At 43.3% G+C, this 17,732-nt stretch overlaps 1 protein-coding gene across 4 annotated transcripts in view; it reads right to left on the bottom strand.

The window, feature by feature from the left end:
* The window catches only part of TMEM241 (transmembrane protein 241), a 147,789-nt gene that overhangs the window by 74,438 nt on the left and 55,619 nt on the right, over positions 1–17,732 (bottom strand). For all 4 annotated transcript variants that reach the window (XM_024236170.3, XM_024236171.3, XM_024236169.3 and 1 more), the window contains 3 exons: positions 13,082–13,107; positions 9,146–9,197; positions 7,166–7,214 (listed from right to left, as the gene is read on the bottom strand). In XM_024236170.3, the coding sequence (XP_024091938.1) occupies positions 7,166–7,214; positions 9,146–9,197; positions 13,082–13,107 (127 nt within the window). The remainder of the gene's footprint in view (positions 1–7,165; positions 7,215–9,145; positions 9,198–13,081; positions 13,108–17,732) is intronic.

Here is a 17,732-nt window from a genome sequence, read left to right on the forward strand (position 1 = left end):
GGAAGGCTTCAAGGATGCAAATTCAACAATCCTCTATGATAACGCAGTCAGTCCTTCCAGTGGTCCCCAGAGTGCTGGGCATGGAAAGCATCATGATAATGAAGGACACAATTAACAGGAAGGTTTTACTTCCTTGACATGATGCACATGAAAAGAGAAACACCCCTGGATTTCTGAACATTTCTGAACTGTGTTAACAGTCAGGGCACTGTTTTTCCCCCAGGACTACAGACAAGCAACACTGAACGTGTGATTTGTGATAAAATCAGATGGTCCCTTTATTTGAACAACTTAAACTTTTTTGGTAAATTACTGAAAGAAAAAGTTTTTGACATGAACTTCTGGATATCTTCTCTCCATTTTTAGAGAACACCAATCAGCATTCCAAAAGTTGACTTGAGCAAGTGAAACCCCAAGCCACAGTGAGTTAGTTCATATTTGTCACGAAAAAGAGGAAAGTACATTGGAAATGGAAACATTTGAGGAAAAATTTCAAAATAGAAAACCAATCCAGAAAATGCCCATTTAATTTTAACTTTCACACCTTGGATTTAATTTTCCAAGGTCACCAAAAAGTGGGTATACAATAAACCTCAATTATTCAAGTAAGCCTCCCTCCCTCCCTCCCACCCACCCTCTCTCCTTCCCTCTCTCCCTCCCTCTCTCTCTCTTTCTTTCCTTTGTTTTTTTTTTTTTTTTTTTGACAGGGTTTCCCTCTTTTGCCCAGGCTGGAGTGTGGTGGTGTGATCATGACTCCTGCAGCCTCGATCTCCCTGGACTCAGGTGATCCTCCCACCTCAGCCTCCTGAGCAGCTGGGACAACAGGCATGTGCCACCATGCCTGGCTAATTTTTGTATTTTTTGTAGAGATGGGGTTTCTCAAGGTTTCCCAGGCTGGTCTTCCATTCCTGGGCCCAAGGGATCCACTTGCCTTGGCCTCCCAAAGTGCTGGGATTACAGGTATGAGCCACCGTGCCCAGCCTTACATAAGAATTCTTTTAGATGGCCGAATAGGAACAGCTCCAGTCTACAGCTCCCAGTGTGAGCGACGCAGAAGACAAATGATTTCTGCATTTCCAACTGAGGTACCGGGTGCATCTCACTGGGGATTGTCGGACAGTGGGTGCAGGACAGTGGATGAAGTACACCAAGCCTGAGCGGAAGCAGGGTGAGGCATCGCCTCACCTGGGAAGTGCAAGGGGTCAGGGAATTCCCTTTCCTAGCTAAGGAAAGGGGTGACAGATGGCACCTGGAAAATTGGGTCACTCCCACCCTAATACTGTGCTTTTCCAACTGTCTTAGCAAATGGCACATCAGGAGATTATATCCCGTGCCTGGCTCAGAGTGTCCTATGCCCACGGAGCCTCGCTCATTGCTAGCACAGCAGTCTGAGATCGAACTGCAAAGCAGCAGCGAGGCTGGGGGAGGGGCGCTCGCCATTGCCGAGGCTTGAGTAGGTAAACAAAGTGGCCAGGAAGCTCGAACTGGGTGGAGCCCACTGCAGCTCAAGGAGGCCTGCCTGCCTCTGTAGACTCCACATCTGGGGGCAGGGCATAGCCAAACAAAAGGCAGCAGAAACCTCTGCAGACTTAAATGTCCCTGTCTGACAGCTTTGAAGAGAGTAGTGGTTCTCCCAGCACACAGCTGGAGATCCGAGAACAGACAGACTGCCTCTTCAAGTGGGTCCCTGACCCCTGAGTAGCCTAACTGGGAGGCACCCCCCAGTAGGGGCAGACTGACACCTCCCATGGCCGGGTACTCCCCTGAGACAAAACTTCCAGAGGAATGATGAGGCAGCAACATTTGCCATTCACCAATATCCGCTGTTCTGCAGTCTCCGCTGCTGATACCCAGGCAAACAGGATCTGGAGTGGACCTCCAGCAAACTCCAACAGACCTGCAGCTGAGGGTCCTGACTGTTAGAAGGAAAACTAACAAACAGAAAGGACATCCACACCAAAACCCCATCTGTACATCACCATCATCAAAGACCAAAGGTAGATAAAATCACAAAGATGGGGAAAAAACAGAGCAGAAAAACTGAAAAATCTAAAAATCAGAGCACCTCTCCTCCTCCAAAGGAACGCAGCTCCTCACCAGCAACAGAATAAAGCTGGATGGAGAATGACTCTGACGAGTTGAGAGAAGAAGGCTTCAGGTGATCAAACTACTCCGAGCTAAAGGAGGAAGTTCGAACCCATGGCAAAGAAGTCAAAAACCTTGAAAAAAGATTAGACGAATGGCTAACTAGAATAATCAATGCAGAGAAGTCCTTAAAGGACCTGATAGAGCTGAAAACCACAGCACGAGAACTACGTGATGAATGCACAAGCCTCAGTAGCCAATTCGATCAACTGGAAGAAAAGCTATCAGTGATGGAAAATCAAATGAATGAAATGAAGTGAGAAGAGAAGTTTAGAGAAAAATAAAAAGAAAAAGAAACGAACAAAGCCTCCAAGAAATATGGGACTATGTGAAAAGACCAAATCTACGTCTGATTGGTGTACCTGAAAGTGACAGGGAGAATGGAACCAAGTTGGAAAACACTCTGCAGGATATTATCCAGGAGAACTTCCCCAATCTAGCAAGGCAGGCCAACATTTAAATTCAGGAAATACAGAGAACGCCACAAAGATACTCCTCGAGAAGAGAACTCCAAGACGCATAATTGTCAGATTCACCAAAGTTGAAATGAAGGAAAAAATGTTAAAGGCAGCCAGAGACAAAGGTCAGGTTACCCACAAAGGGAAGCCCATCAGACTAACAGCAGATCTCTCGGCAGAAACTCTACAAGCCAGAAGAGAGTGGGGGCCAATATTCAACCTTCTTAAAGAAAAGAATTTTCAACCCAGAATTTCATAACCAGCCAAACTAAGCTTCATAAGTGAAGGAGAAATAAAATCCTTTACAGACAAGCAAATGCTGAGAGATTTTGTCACCACCAGGCCTGCCCTAAAAGAGCCCCTGAAGGAAGCACTAAACATGGAAAGGAACAACCAGTACCAGCCACTGCAAAAACATGCCAAATTGTAAAGACCATCGAGGCTAGGAAGAAACTGCATCAACTAACGAGCAAAATAACCAGTTAACATCATAATGACAGGATCAAATTCACACATAACAATATTAACTTTAAATGTAAACGGGCTAAATGCTTCAATTAAAAGACACAGACTGGCAAATTGGATAAAGAGTCAAGACCCATCAGTGTGCTGTATTCAGGAAACCCATCTCACGTGCAGAGACACACATAGGCTCAAAATAAAGGGATGGAGGAAGATCTACCAAGCAAATGGAAATCAACAAAAAGGCAGGGGTTGCAATCCTAGTCTCTGATAAAACAGACTTTAAACCAACAAAGATCAAAAGAGACAAAGAAGGCCATTACATAATGGTAAAGGGATCAATTCAACAAGAAGAGCTAACTATCCTAAATATATATGCACCCAACACAGGAGCACCAGATGCATAAAGCAAGTCCTTAGAGACCTGCAAAGAGACTTAGACTCCCACACAGTAATAATGGGAGACTTTAACACCCCACTGTCAACATTAGACAGATCAACGAGACAGAAAGTTAACAAGGATATCCAGGAATTGAACTCAGCTCTGCTACAAGCAGACCTAATAGACATCTACAGAACTCTCCACCCCAAATCAACAGAATATACATTCTTTTCAGCACCACACCACCTATTCCAAAATTGACCACATACTTGGAAGTAAAGCACTCCTCAGCAAATGTAAAAGAACAGAAATTATAACAAACTGTTTCTCAGACCACAGTGTAATCAAACTATAACTCAGGATTAAGAAATTCACTCAAAACCGATCAACTACATGGAAACTGAACAACCTGCTCCTGCATGACTACTGGGTACATAACGAAGTAAAGGCAGAAATAAAGATGTTCTTTGAAACCAACGAGAACAAAGACACAACATACCAGAATCTCTGGGACACATTCAAAGCAGTGTGTAGAGGGAAATTTATAGCACTAAATGCCCACAAGAGAAAGCAGGAAAGATCTAAAATTGACACCCTAACATCACAATTAAAAGAACTAGAGAAGCAAGAGCAAACACATTCAAAAGCTAGCAGAAGGCAAGAAATAACTAAGATCAGAGCAGAACTGAAGGAAATAGAGACACAAAAAACCCTTCAAAAAAAATCAATGAATCCAGGAGCTGGTTTTTTGAAAAGATCAACAAAATTGATAGACTGCTAGCAAGACTAATAAAGAAGAAAAGAGAGAAGAATCAAATACATGCAATAAAAAATGATAAAGGGGATATCACCACCGATCCCACAGAAATACAAACTACCATCAGAGAATACTATAAACACCTCTATGCAAATAAACTAGAAAATCTGGAAGAAATGGATAAATTCCTGGACACATACACCCTCCCAAGACTAAACCAGGAAGAAGTTGAACCTCTGAATAGACCAATAACAGGCTCTGAAATTCAGGCAATAATTAATAGCTTACCAACCAAAAAAGGTCCAGGCCCAGACGGATTCACAGACAAATTCTACCAGAGGTACAAAGAGGAGCTGGTACCATTCCTTCTGAAACTATTCCAATCAATAGAAAAAGAGGGAATCCTCCCTAGCTCATTTTATGAGGCCAGCATCATCCTGATACCAAAGCCTGGCAGAGACACAACAAAAAAAGAGAATTTTAGACCAATATCCCTGATGAACATCGATGCAAAAATCCTCAATAAAATACTGGCAAACCGAATCCAGCAGCACATCAAAAAGCTTATCCATCATGATCAAGTGGGCTTCATCCCTGGGATGCAAGGCTGGTTCAATATACGCAAATCAATAAACGTAATCCAGCATATAAACAGAACCAATGACAAAAACCACATGATTATCTCAATACATGCAGAAAAGGCCTTTGACAAAATTCAACAATGCTACATGCTAAAAACTCTCAATGAATTAGGTATTGATGGGACGTATCTCAAAATAATAAGAGCTATCTATGACAAACCCACAGCCAATATCATACTGAATGGGCAAAAACTGGGAGTATTCCCTTTGAAAACTGGCACAAGACAGGGATGCCCTCTCTCACCACTCCTATTCAACATAGTGTTGGAAGTTCTGGCCAGGGCAATTAGGCAGGAGAAAGAAATAAAGGGTATTCAATCAGGAAAAGAGGAAGTCAAATTGTTCCTGTTTGCAGATGACATGATTGTGTATCTAGAAAACCCCATTGTCTCAGCCCCAAATCTCCTTAAGCTGATAAGCAACTTCAGCAAAGTCTCAGGATACAAAATCAATGTGCAAAAATCACAAGCATTCTTATACACCAGTAACAGACAAACAGAGAGCCAAATCATGAGTGAACTCCCATTCACAATTGCTTCAAAGAGAATAAAATACCTAGGAATCCAACTTACAAGGGACGTGAAGGACCTCTTCAAGGAGAACTATAAACCACTGCTCAATGAAATAAAAGAGGACACAAACAAATGGAAGAACATTCCATGCTCATGGGTAGGAAGAATCAATATCCTGAAAATGGCCATACTGCCCAAGTTATAGATTCAATGCCATCCCCATCAAGCTACCAATGACTTTCTTCACAGAACTGGAAAAAACTACTTTAAAGTTCATATGGAACCAAAAAAGAGCCGGCATTGCCAAGTCAATCCTAAGCCAAAAGAACAAAGCTGGAAGCATCACACTACCTGACTTCAAACTATACTACAAGGCTATAGTAACCAAAACAGCATGGTACTGGTACTAAAACAGAGATATAGACCAATGGAACAGAAGAGAACCCTCAGAAATAATGCCACATATCTACAACTATCTGATCTTTGACAAACCTGACAAAAACAAGAAATGGGGAAAAGATTCCCTATTTAATAAATGGTGCTGGAAAAACTGGCTAGCCATATGTAGAAAGCTGAAACTGGATCCCTTCCTTACACCTTATACTAAAATTAATTCAAGATGGATTAAAGACTTAAATGTTAGACCTAAAACCAGAAAAACCCTAGAAGAAAAAGAAAACCTAGGCAATACCATTCAGGACATAGGCATGGGCAAGGACTTCGTGACTAAAACACCACAAGCAATGGCAACAAAAGCCAAAATTGACAAATGGGATCTAATTAAACTAAAGAGCTTCTGCACAGCAAAAGAAATTACCATCAGAGTAAACAGGCAACCTACAGAATGGGAGAAAATTTTTGCAATCTACTCATCTGACAAAGGGCTAATATCCAGAATCTACAAAGAACACAAACAAATTTACAAGAAAAAAACAAACTACCCCATCAACAAGTGGGTGAAGGATATGAACAGACATTTCTCAAAAGAAGATATTTATGCAGCCAAAAGACACATGAAAAAATGCTCATCATCACTGACCATCAGAGAAATGCAAATCAAAACTACAGTGAGATACCATCTCACACCAGTTAGAATGGCAATCATTAAAAAGTCAGGAAACAACAAGTCCTGGAGAGGATGTGGAGAAATAGGAACACTTTTACACTGTTGGTGGGACTGTAAACTAGTTCAACCATTGTGGAAGTCAGTGTGGTGATTCCTCAGGGATCTAGAACTAGAAATTCCATTTGACTCAGCCATCCCATTACTGGGTATATACCCAAAGGATTATAAATCATGCTGCTGTAAAGACACATGCACACGTATGTTTATTGCAGCACTATTCACAATAGCAAAGACTTGGAATCAACCCAAATGTCCAATAATGATAGACTGGATTAAGAAACTGTGGCACATATACACCATGGAATACTATGCAGCCATAAAAAATGATGAGTTCATGTCCTTTGTAGGGACATGGATGAAGTTGGAAACCATCATTCTCGGCAAACTATCACAAGAACAAAAAAGCAAACACTGCATGTTCTCACTCATAGGTGGGAATTGAACAATGAGAACACATGGACACATCAATGAGAACACATGGAACATCACACACTGGGGCCTGTTGTGGGGTATGGGGATGGGGGAGGGATAGCATTTGGAGATATACCTAATGTTAAATGACGAGTTAATGGGTGCAGCACACCAACATGGCACATGTATGTAACAAACCTGCACGTTGTGCACATGTACCCTAAAACTTAAAGTATAATAATAATAATAAAAGAATTCTTTTAAAACTTACCTACACAGAATAAGTGAATTATAGCCCAAAAATATCCATCTGGATCAAACTGAAACACAGAATTAAAAAAAGAAAAAATAGCTATAAGTGCAAGGCAAACGGAATCCAGTGTGGCCATCAGAAACCCTGTCATCAATGCTCAGTGCCAAGCAAGGGTCCCAAAACAGGACTCCTGGGGCCTTACATCAGTTCCTCGTTTCCCTCTCATTCCTCACGCAGTTGCCTACAACATCTTCAGGACAGGACGCTGCCTCCAACACCCCATGCCCTGCACTGCCATCACAAAGTTCAAATCCAAACTCATGACACCCCAAGACCTCTGTGACAAGCCCCCCATCAACCCCTCCGGTTGTATGTACCCCCTACTGTCCCTGAATAAGGATAACCTACATTTTCCCAAGCATGACTGCTTCCCCCTACAACTCAACCGAGGGGACCCTCTACTTCTTCCCTTATTATTCTCCACAGGACTTAGTATCATAGGACACATCCTATTTATTTCTTCCTTATTTGTTCATGTGTCTCTATCCCTCCCTGCCCTCCCCTCTCCTAGATTGTACATTCCAAGAGGGCAGGCATTAGAACAGGGGTAGACACATAGCAAGTGCTCAATGACACTGGATCACAGGATACTCATGACACTCCAGGACTGCCCTTGCCTTCTTTCTTCTCCTGGCTAACTCCTCCTCATTCTTCCAGATTTAGGTCCTGTAAGCAGAGTCTGGCTCTAGCATCAGAGAGATCTGGGATAAATTCTAAAATCCCCACTTATTTGTTAGCTGGTGACTTTTTGGGCCTGCTTATTCTATGCTATGAAACAGAGATAATAATGCTCCTACCCTCACAGAAATGTTCTGAGATTTTAAATAACGTAAGGCACAGCAAGCATTGGCACAGAGCCTGGCACACAGCAGACTCCCTGTAATTGTGGCTACTCCTATTTCCTGAGGCCCCACATCTTCTTAGGTGCTTCAGAGCCTCCTGTACCTCGGGGACAGAGCCCTGGCCTCCCTGTGTGATAATGATCTGTTTACTTGACTGTTTCCCTCCCCTTTGCTCCAAATAGGCTTGACTTCTGCCTGAGCAAAGATTAATTTTCCTCTTTGCGTCCCCAAAGCCTGGCTCAGTGCCTGACACTTGGTGGGGATCTAATAATGCTGGGGGAGAAAAGGAGGGAGAAAAAAGAAAGAAAGGAAACCCAGAAATGAGATGACTACCGGGAGCGGGCGTGGGTCCTCAGCACCTCATAAAGAAAACGCAACTTTAGCACAGGATAATAAAATAAAAATCATTTTGCAGGCCAGGCACAGTGGCTCACACCTGTAATACCAGCACCTTGGGAGGCCGAGGCAGGCGAATCACTTGAGGTCAGGAGTTTGAGACCAACATGGAGAAACCTCATCTGTACTAAAAATACAAAAAATTAGCTGGGCACGGTGGCGGGTGCTTGTAATCCCAGCTACTCGGGAGGCTGAGTCAGGAGAATCGTTTGAACCTGGGAGGTGGAGGTTGCAGTGAGCCGAGACCGTGCCACTCCACTCCAGCCTGGGCAACAGGGTGAGACTCTGTCTCAAAACAAAACAAAACAAAAATAAAACCAAAAACAAAAAATCACTTTGCAGGAGATGAGGCCCTTGGGAGGAGAGGAAATCAACTTTGCCTCCATGGCTGAGGCTGGGGCAATTTGGGCGTTGGCTTGCAGGTTCACCAGGCATGTACAGAGGACAGATGGCAGGCACCACAGTGCCCAGGGACCACAGCTCTGCAGGCCACGATGCCTGCAGCCTTGGGGACAAGGCAAAGGCCTGGGGAAATGGTGTTGCCCAGGCCCAGAGCTACCCAGCCTGCAAGCTTTGGAATGCTTCTGCATAGGCCAAGTTATCCTGCTTCTAAAAGGAAGGACTAGGAAATTCTGGTCATACACCCAGTCTTCAGAGAATAAAAGACACTTTGAAGGCAAATGAGTTCACCCGGACTTACCTGGGAGTCATTGAAGGGAAGGCATCCTGCTGCGGCCAGGAGGAAGAGGGTACTGTGGAGAGGGAGATAAAACACTGCAGCTTCACCTTTCAACATCAAAGGTTTCCCCAAGAGTGTGGAGGTGAAAATGCATCCTCTGGAGTTGGATGAGGCAAAGATCCTGTGAGACCAACTTGGTTCCTCTGTCCTTCCTCTGTGAACCTGACTACCTGTGTAGTTTTCAATTATGTGCTCTACTCATAAGCAGACATTTCCTTCTCTGGACCTCAGCTAGCCATTTCCCAGACTCAGGCATTTACAGGACATCTGCAAAACCACAGCTGGCTCACTCGAGGAAAATAGTGTGCCTGTGAAACATCTAATAAAACAAGTGTTTTTTCAACTGCAGATCCCCAAAAATATACAAGTGAAAAACTGGGGAATCAGACCACAAATATGCCTGTTTCAAAAACGAAAACACTACGGAAATCGCATTAAAATCCTTTGTGCACCCCCACAACCAAATGATCAAACTTAATACCACCAATAATGAGGCAGATCCACATTGTGTGCCTCTTGATATAAAGCTCGGAAGGACACAACATCACTTGGGTAGTATTCCTGCCAAACATGCAGAGCGTGGATTGAACCACAAGCAAACACTGAGACAAACCCAAATTTAGGACAGTTCACAAAACAACAGGCCTCCCCTATTCAAAAATGTGAAGGCAATGAAAGATAATAAAAAGCTAAGGAACTGTTCCAGATTAAAGGGTACAAAAGAGATATGACATCTTTTCTTTTTTTTTTTTTTTTTTGAGATGGAGTTTCACTCTTGTTGCCCAGGCTGGAGTGCAATGGCACGATCTCGGCTCACGGTAACCTCCGCCTCCCGGGTTCAAGCGATTCTCCTGCCTCATTCTCCTGAGTAACTGTGATTACAGGCATGCACACCTCACCAGGCTAATTTTGTATTTTTAGTAGAGGCGGGGTTTCTCCATGTTGGTCAGGCTGGTCTCGAACTCCCGACCTCAGGTGATCCGCCTGCCTCGGCCTCCCAAAGTGCTGGGATTACAGGCCTAAGCCAATACGCCCGGCTTAGACATGACATCTTTAGGGGAAAAAAAATGTTATAAAAGATAGTATTGTGCCAGGTGTGGTGGCTCATACCTGTAATCCCAGCACTTCAGGAGGCCAAGGCGGGCAGACCACTTGAGTTCAGCAGTTTGAGCCCAGCCTGGCCAATATGGTAAAACCCCTTTTCTACTAAAAGCACAAAAATTAGCCAGGCGTGGTGGCACATGCCTATAGTCCCAGCTACTCAGGAGGCTGAGGCAGGAGACTCACTTGAACCCGGGAGGCGGAGGTTTCAGTGAGCCAAGATGGCACCACTGCACTCCAGCCTGGGCGACAGAGCAAGACTCCATCTCAGAAAAATAAATAAATAAAAATAAATAAATAAATAATAATAATAATAATAATATTGTGTCCAGATAATAAGTGGCAACATTTGAACATGGACTCAATATTAAATAACAGTATCATATCAGATGTTATTTTCTAAATTCAATGATTGCACTTTGGTTATCTAAGGGATTGTTGTTTTTAGGAGACACAGCTTGAAGTATTTAGGAGTGGAGTCATGACCTCTACAACTTATTCTCAAATGATTCAGAAAAAATAAGAGCAAGAATAATATCTACATTATCATATATTTATGTGATATTTATGTATGTTTATGCATGTGTATACATATATACATTGAGACAGCAAGAAAGCAAATGCAAAAAATGTTACCAATGGGTGAATCTAGGTGAAGAATACATGGGAGCTCACTGTAATATTCTTGCAACTTTTCTGTAGGTTTAAACTTTTCCCCCCGTAAAATGTTTTATTAGAAAAATCTCTTATACATACTAAAATATTTACAGATGAAATGCTAGGGTGCCTGGAATAAATACTGAGCAAGGCAGTCGGTGGGGCCAGAAGCTGAAAATGGCTGAAGCTGGGAACTGGGTACACAGGACTTCATTCATTACATTATTCTGTTTACTTTGATATGTCTTTAGAAATTTCCACAGTAAAGCAATTTTTAAAAATTCTTGCTCAAAAAAGTAACACTGCCAAACACAGATATTTTCAGGAAGCTATCCTCACTCATTAGAAAGTCAGTTTGGAGCTGGTTCAGTAATCCCTGGTTTACGGCCTATTCCTTCTGAGTTTCATATGCCAAAAGCTCTTGCCTCTAGCTTTCCCCACTCTCTCCTCCTAAAAGAAGGCGCCAGAAAGCATAAAACCCAAATTATCACTTAGTCTCTCTCCTCTTTCCATTTTATAGAGGGAACATATATATAGTGCCCCTTAACTACCGACTATTCCATCAAGCAGCAAACAGCAAAGGATCAAAGGCGTGAACAAAAGCACCAAATACAATGTTTTCACTTTCAGGGAACTTTGCCATATGCCATCTCCTACCAACAGAGATTCTGTATTCTATATAGAGACTACATGTTTTTATATGTACACATAAACATATATATGTAACACACAACAACTTGGCATGTGTAATCTTAGTACACTGAAAACAGTGGTGCTGATCAATTCTGACGGTCCTCACTGCTGTAACCATGTGTAGATGTCACTGTACCCAAGGGACCAGCACTGACTGGCTGGGCCAGAGGCAGGAGGACTGGCAGAGGGGTCCTTGGAGCTGAGGCCCCACAGCCTTGGGAAGGTCAGGACAACATGGAGCAGCCTGAGGCTCAGGACACTTCTCTACCTCAGCCTGCCCTACTCCTATAGCCTTGCTGACTTTCAAGGCACCCCAACATACAAATGACCTAGAGAAGAATCCAAGGCAAACAGTGGGGTGAGTGGAGAAGAGACTGTCAGGGGAGCTTCTTAGGCCTGCCCAGGAACAGGCAGGTTTTGTGGTGGGAGAGGAGAGGAGAATCCTGATGGGTTTGGTGTCTACCTACAGTGAAAGGCTTTATAGAATAGAGGATGCTTCCCCATCCATGGGGAATGAGCATCAGAGATCACCCCAAACAGACAACCTCTTGGGGTTGTGGAAGACGGGGGATACCCAAGGGTGAGACACCTGCCTGCCTTCCCACCCCACCTGGCCCTGAGCAGTACCTGATTACATCAGGTATCATGAGCTTTACTGCCTCTCTTTGACACCTGCTAATCTCCTTTTAAACAGGAGGATAGTCCTGAAGTTAGGTTTTGTCTTGTTCTTTCAAGGTGCAACCTGTAATAAAGGAATAAAAGGAGGGTGGGGGATTGGATGAAAGCCCAGAAATATCTGCAGTAGAAATCCTAAATCCATCTATCAAAGCACCTCTGTTGGTTTTCTGTCTCCAGGACTGAGCTGCTTGGCCTGCAGAGGAAGCGGGAAGCAGTCAGATGCAAGGCACCCAGGTTAGAATTCAAATGCTGCAGGCACCGGGGTCTGCATGAGAGGACGGCCCAGTTTATGCTCTAGCTGAGGAAACTGAGGCAAAGAGGACAAGGAAAGCTGCCCACAGTCACCCTGCTGTGGCCCAGGACTGCAGTTCAGATCCCAGGACTTACAGGCTGGTGCTTTTTCCACCACGGAAAATATTAAAGACCAAATAAACTGCAAACATTACTTTTAAATTTTTAAGTCATTTCCATGTTTTTCATTTTCATTCTCCATCAGTATTACACAACTGTTAGTAAAGTTTTGGGCATCAATGACTGAAATCTTGCACAGGTTGGTTCTGGTGTTTTCTCTTTTGGAATAAAATATTTCAGAAAGAAAAGAAAAACACAGGAAATTTTAGACTAAGACACAAATTAGGGATACATGAATGTTTATAATAAATTCTTCTGCCACCTCTTAGAGTATGAATCTTGAACAGTTTATCATCCAAGTTAAAATTAGGTTAAATCTTATATTAGGGCTTTCTGGGGGGAGGGCAGTAAACTTACCTACAGATCTTTGCAGGAGATGTTTTCTGCATAAAAGTAAAGAAACATATAATTAGACTTTTAAAACTTTTAAAATTCCTCTTAAAAGGAAACATTTTGATCAAGAGGCAAATAAATTATGAGTAGGTTTATCAAGAGCTTAACAGCTTGCTGCACTTTAGTATTTATTGAGGCTTTTTCTGCTTGGACCAAATGAAGGATGACTCAGAATTCCAGAGTTGAGTCACTTCAGCAAAGTACTTTCACCATTAGAATGATGTTTACTCGTGAAAGACAAAATGACGCTGGGGCTGTGTCTTCAAAAATCTTACACGCTAAGAAGAGGAGAGAGAAAGAAATAGATGTAACCTGTATTTTAAAAAGCAGTTAAGCTCTTGTTCTATCTATCCATTTATCTATCTAGTCTCACTCTGTTGCCCTGGCTGGAGTGCAATGACATGGTCACTGCACCCTCAAACTCCTGGGCTCAAGCGATCTTCCCACCTCAGCCCTCCTGAGTAGCTAGGACTACAGGCATGAGCCACCATGTATGGTTACTCTTTCTTTTTTCTTCTTTCTTTCTTTCTTTCTCTCTCTCTCTCTCTTTCTTTCTTTCTCTCTCTCTCTCTCTTTCTTTCTTTCTTTTTCATTTTTGTAGCAGCAGGATCTCACTATGTTGCACAGTGGTATTGAATTCCCGGCCTCAAGCGATTCTCCTGCCTCAGCCTCCTAAAGCACTGGGATTACAGGCGTGAGCCACTGCACCCAACCTCAACTTCTATTTTAGTTCTGTCTCTTTAAATATTCCATTCACTAATCCAGCTGACTCAGAGCAGTCCTATAAACTATCTGGTGTGATATGAAAATTAAAAAACAGAAAAAAGGAGAAGAGACATTTTACTCCACCCTGAGAGACAAGGGAAAAACAGGCAGACTGGGGGAATATAAACTTGGCATTTAAATTACCTGAAATGAAGAAATTCTGATTTGGACTCACCCTTATAACTCCTTTTGATGAGTCAGTTTAAGGAAATCAGACTTTTGTACTGAGAACTCATTTGTACATGTTAGCAGAGGGTAACACAGATTTTTCTATATTTGATAGAGGAAATGAACAGGTACAATTAAACTTTTGATTAATTCTAAACATTTCAGAAGGATTATTCTGCTAGCTGGGAACAAACTACAATTTTTGACGCCAGTTCAGGCAGTGTGAAGTATGAACATATTGTTTAGAAGTGAAGCGCTGACAAGAGAAACATGTGGCTTACTACAAAGGCTACCTTAAGTTTTCATGTGTGCCTAAATAATGAAGTTTCCCGTTTTAATGACCAGATTCTATTTTTGCAACTTTAGACTCTAATCTTGATCTTTGTCCAACCCTGCCTCTGCAGAGCACAGGATGCGAGGCCAACCGTGCTGTACTGCCACCTGCTGGGAAGTTAGCCCTCAAGCGCTGAAAGGAGGAGGGCAAAGGTGATCTGGCTCACACCTGCGTAACTGCCCCCGGTACGGTAAATGTGTTACTCAAAAATTCTTTTTTTTTTTTTTTTTTTTTTTTTTTTTGAGACAGAGTCTTGCTCTGTTGCCCAGGATGGAGTGCGGTGGCGTGATCTTGGCTCACTGCAACCTCTGCCTCCTGGGTTCAAGCGATTCTCCTGTCTCAGCCTCCCAAGTAGCTGGGATTACAGGTATGCGCCACCATGCCCAGCTAATTTTTGTATTTTTAGTAGAGATGGGGTTTCACCATGTTGGCCAGGCTGGTCTCGAACTCATGGCCTCAAGTGATCTGCCTGCCTTTGCCCCCCAAAGTGTTGGGATTACTAGCTTGAACCACCATGCCCAGCAGTTACTCAAAAATTGAGCTAAATGTAACCAAAACCTCAACAGCCTGGTGTAAGAGCAGAAATAGAGAGGAGGGACTAAAGAGATGCTCTTCCACTTCTGTGAATAGCATGTTCACCCAGTAACTTCCAGGGCTAACGTTTCAGGCCAAAAGAAAAGGCCCCTTCTATGGAGGGGAGTAAAACAGCACAGATCCTGGGATACAGAGAGTAAAAACAGGCAATATGTTCATTACTTAGCTCCATCTCCCAGGGCTCTGGATATGACTGAGTTCATGGCAGTCATTTTCCTTTTCAGGATACTCAGTCCAAAATAACCTAGCAACAAGTCCTACTGAGGTCTCAGGGTTCTGAATGGGTTAATATAACTCCTCAAAAGTCAGGCTGCCAAAGGGCCAGGGGTGGTGGCTCATGCCTGTAATCCCAGCACTTTGGGAGGCTGAGGAGGGCGGATCACTTGAGGTCAGGTGTTCAAGACCAGCCTGGACAACATGGCGAAACCCCATCTCTACTAAAAATACCAAAAATTAGCCAGGTGTGGTGGCGCACATCTGTAATCTCAGCTACTCGGGAGGCTGAGGCAGGAGAATCACTTAGAACCGGGAGGTGGAGATTGCAGTGAGCTGAGATTGCGTCACCGCACTCCAGCCTGGGCGACAGGGCAAGGCGGTCTCAAAAAAAAAAAAAAAAGAAGTCATGCTGCCAAAATTAACAATAAATAGCTGACATTCCTCTGGGTTAGCTAACTGAACTGTGAGGGCTACTCACACTGCCAGGTGCTGTTCTAAGGGCTCTGTATGTACTGAATCCTCTAATCATGGGGTAATTAACAGTCATCGGTTCTATGTTACAGAGGAGGGCACTTGAGGCACTGAGGAATGAGGGAAGCTGCCCACCACCCGCCTGCCAGTCCTGCGGTGTCACCCCTGCTGGCACCCTTAACCACCACTTGATGCTCCCTCTGCCTGCCTGACAAGGAGAGCCCTTTCTCCTTATCAAACTGGAAAGTCCCTTCCCATCCTGCCTGACTCAGCTCAAATCTACGCACCAGGGAAGCTTTCCTTGCTCCTCCCATGCCGACTTACTGGAGCTCACCCGCTGGCCCACCCATACCCTGTGCCAGCCCGAGTGTATAGGCCAGCCCCTCCATTCAACTCTGGGTTAAGGCTAAGAAATGCGTCTCCTACATCTCTGCAGCTTTAGGCCTAGCAACATGTTTGACATTTCATAGGTACTTGACAAATGCTGAACAAATGAATAAACAAACAAGTATTCTGATATTAAACTGTAATAAATAAGTCTGCAAGGTAGTTAGATTAATTCCTCGAGCCACGTATTGCCTTACAGTCAAACTGTGTGTGTGTGTATGTGTGCGTGAGTGTGTGTGTGTGCATGAATACACAAAGACCTTGTTGTGGATGGTGAAAATGAACTCTACAGCTCCAGATAGTTTATTTTCATAATCTGAGAATGAAGTCACAAGGAGGTCAACTTTTACTCTCCAAAAATGATTCTAGTAAAATCTACACATAGTAGACAAAATAGCCCTCATGGTAACATTTAACAGTCTTTGAGGTGGCATGCAAGTGTGTTCCTTATGATAAGGGATTACTTCATCAAGGCTCCTAGCTGTATCATCAGAAATGTAAGTCTCATCAAGAACATATCACAGCAGCATCATAGAGCAGATTTTAACCCTAAACTGCTAAAAACCACCTACAATTCTACAAATAGGGAACAGCCAACTCATGCTTCAACCAATGTGGAATGATAGCCTTAATAGGGATTCCTGACAAACTGTTAAATGGAAAAATAGGATGTTTCTTACCATTCGTGTAAATACATCTATATATGTGCATAGGAAAAAAGTCTGAAAGAATAGAGTGGTTTCCTCAGGGAAATAAAAACACAGTTGATTTTTGGATTTTTAGAGTCAAGGTCTCACTGTTGCTCAGGCTGAGGTGCAGTGGCACAATCGTGGCTCACTGCAGCCTCGAACTCCTGGCCTCAAGTGATCCTCCTGCCTCGGCCTCCCAAAGCTTTTTGATTACAGGCATAAGCAACTGTGCCCGGCCTCCCTCTGTATTTTCTACAACATCTTAAATCTTCTTAGATTTATAAAGGAAAGAAAGGTTTGTTTTAATGACAACAACAACAACAAAAAGTTACCCACTCACTTTTTTTCTAGTTTGCCCTGACAAGAAATGATGTTTTGTGTTAGTGATGAAATGCAGTTGAAGATTCAAACACTTACGGTGTTCATTCAGTTATTTCCAAGGACAGGGCCTCTCAGCCAGACATCTGCCCTCGTCTCTAGAATGGAAGAGGTCCCCTGCTAGAGGGAAACATCCCTGAAGGACTTTCTAACCCTCAATCCTACAGTCACCCTCATCTACAGGCTCTGACCTGCTCCTCAGGAAGTAAAACCCTGTGGAGATGCCTTGATCTTATCCCTAGACAAGGTAAATCTTCATTTTATAATTCCCAGCCAGGTGCAGTGGCTCATGCCTGTAATCCCAGCATTTTGGGAGGCCGAGGTGGGCGGATCATGAGGCCAGGAGTTCGAGACCGGTCTGGCTAACATGGTGAAACCCCCATCTCTACTAAAAATACAAAAAATTAGCTGGGCATTGTGGCGGGCACCTGTAATCCCAGCTACTCGGGAGGCTGAGGCAAGTGAATCGCTTGAACCCGGGCAGCGTAGGTTACAGTGAGCCAAGATCATGCCACTGCACTCCAGCCCGGGTGACAGTGTGAGACTCAGTCTCAAAAAAAAAAAAAAAAAAAAAAAAGAAAGGATCCCTTTGGAGAATATGAGTTTTTTTTTT

Source organism: Pongo abelii, chromosome 17 (assembly GCF_028885655.2).
Source record: "Pongo abelii isolate AG06213 chromosome 17, NHGRI_mPonAbe1-v2.0_pri, whole genome shotgun sequence".
Lineage (NCBI taxonomy): Eukaryota > Metazoa > Chordata > Mammalia > Primates > Hominidae > Pongo > Pongo abelii.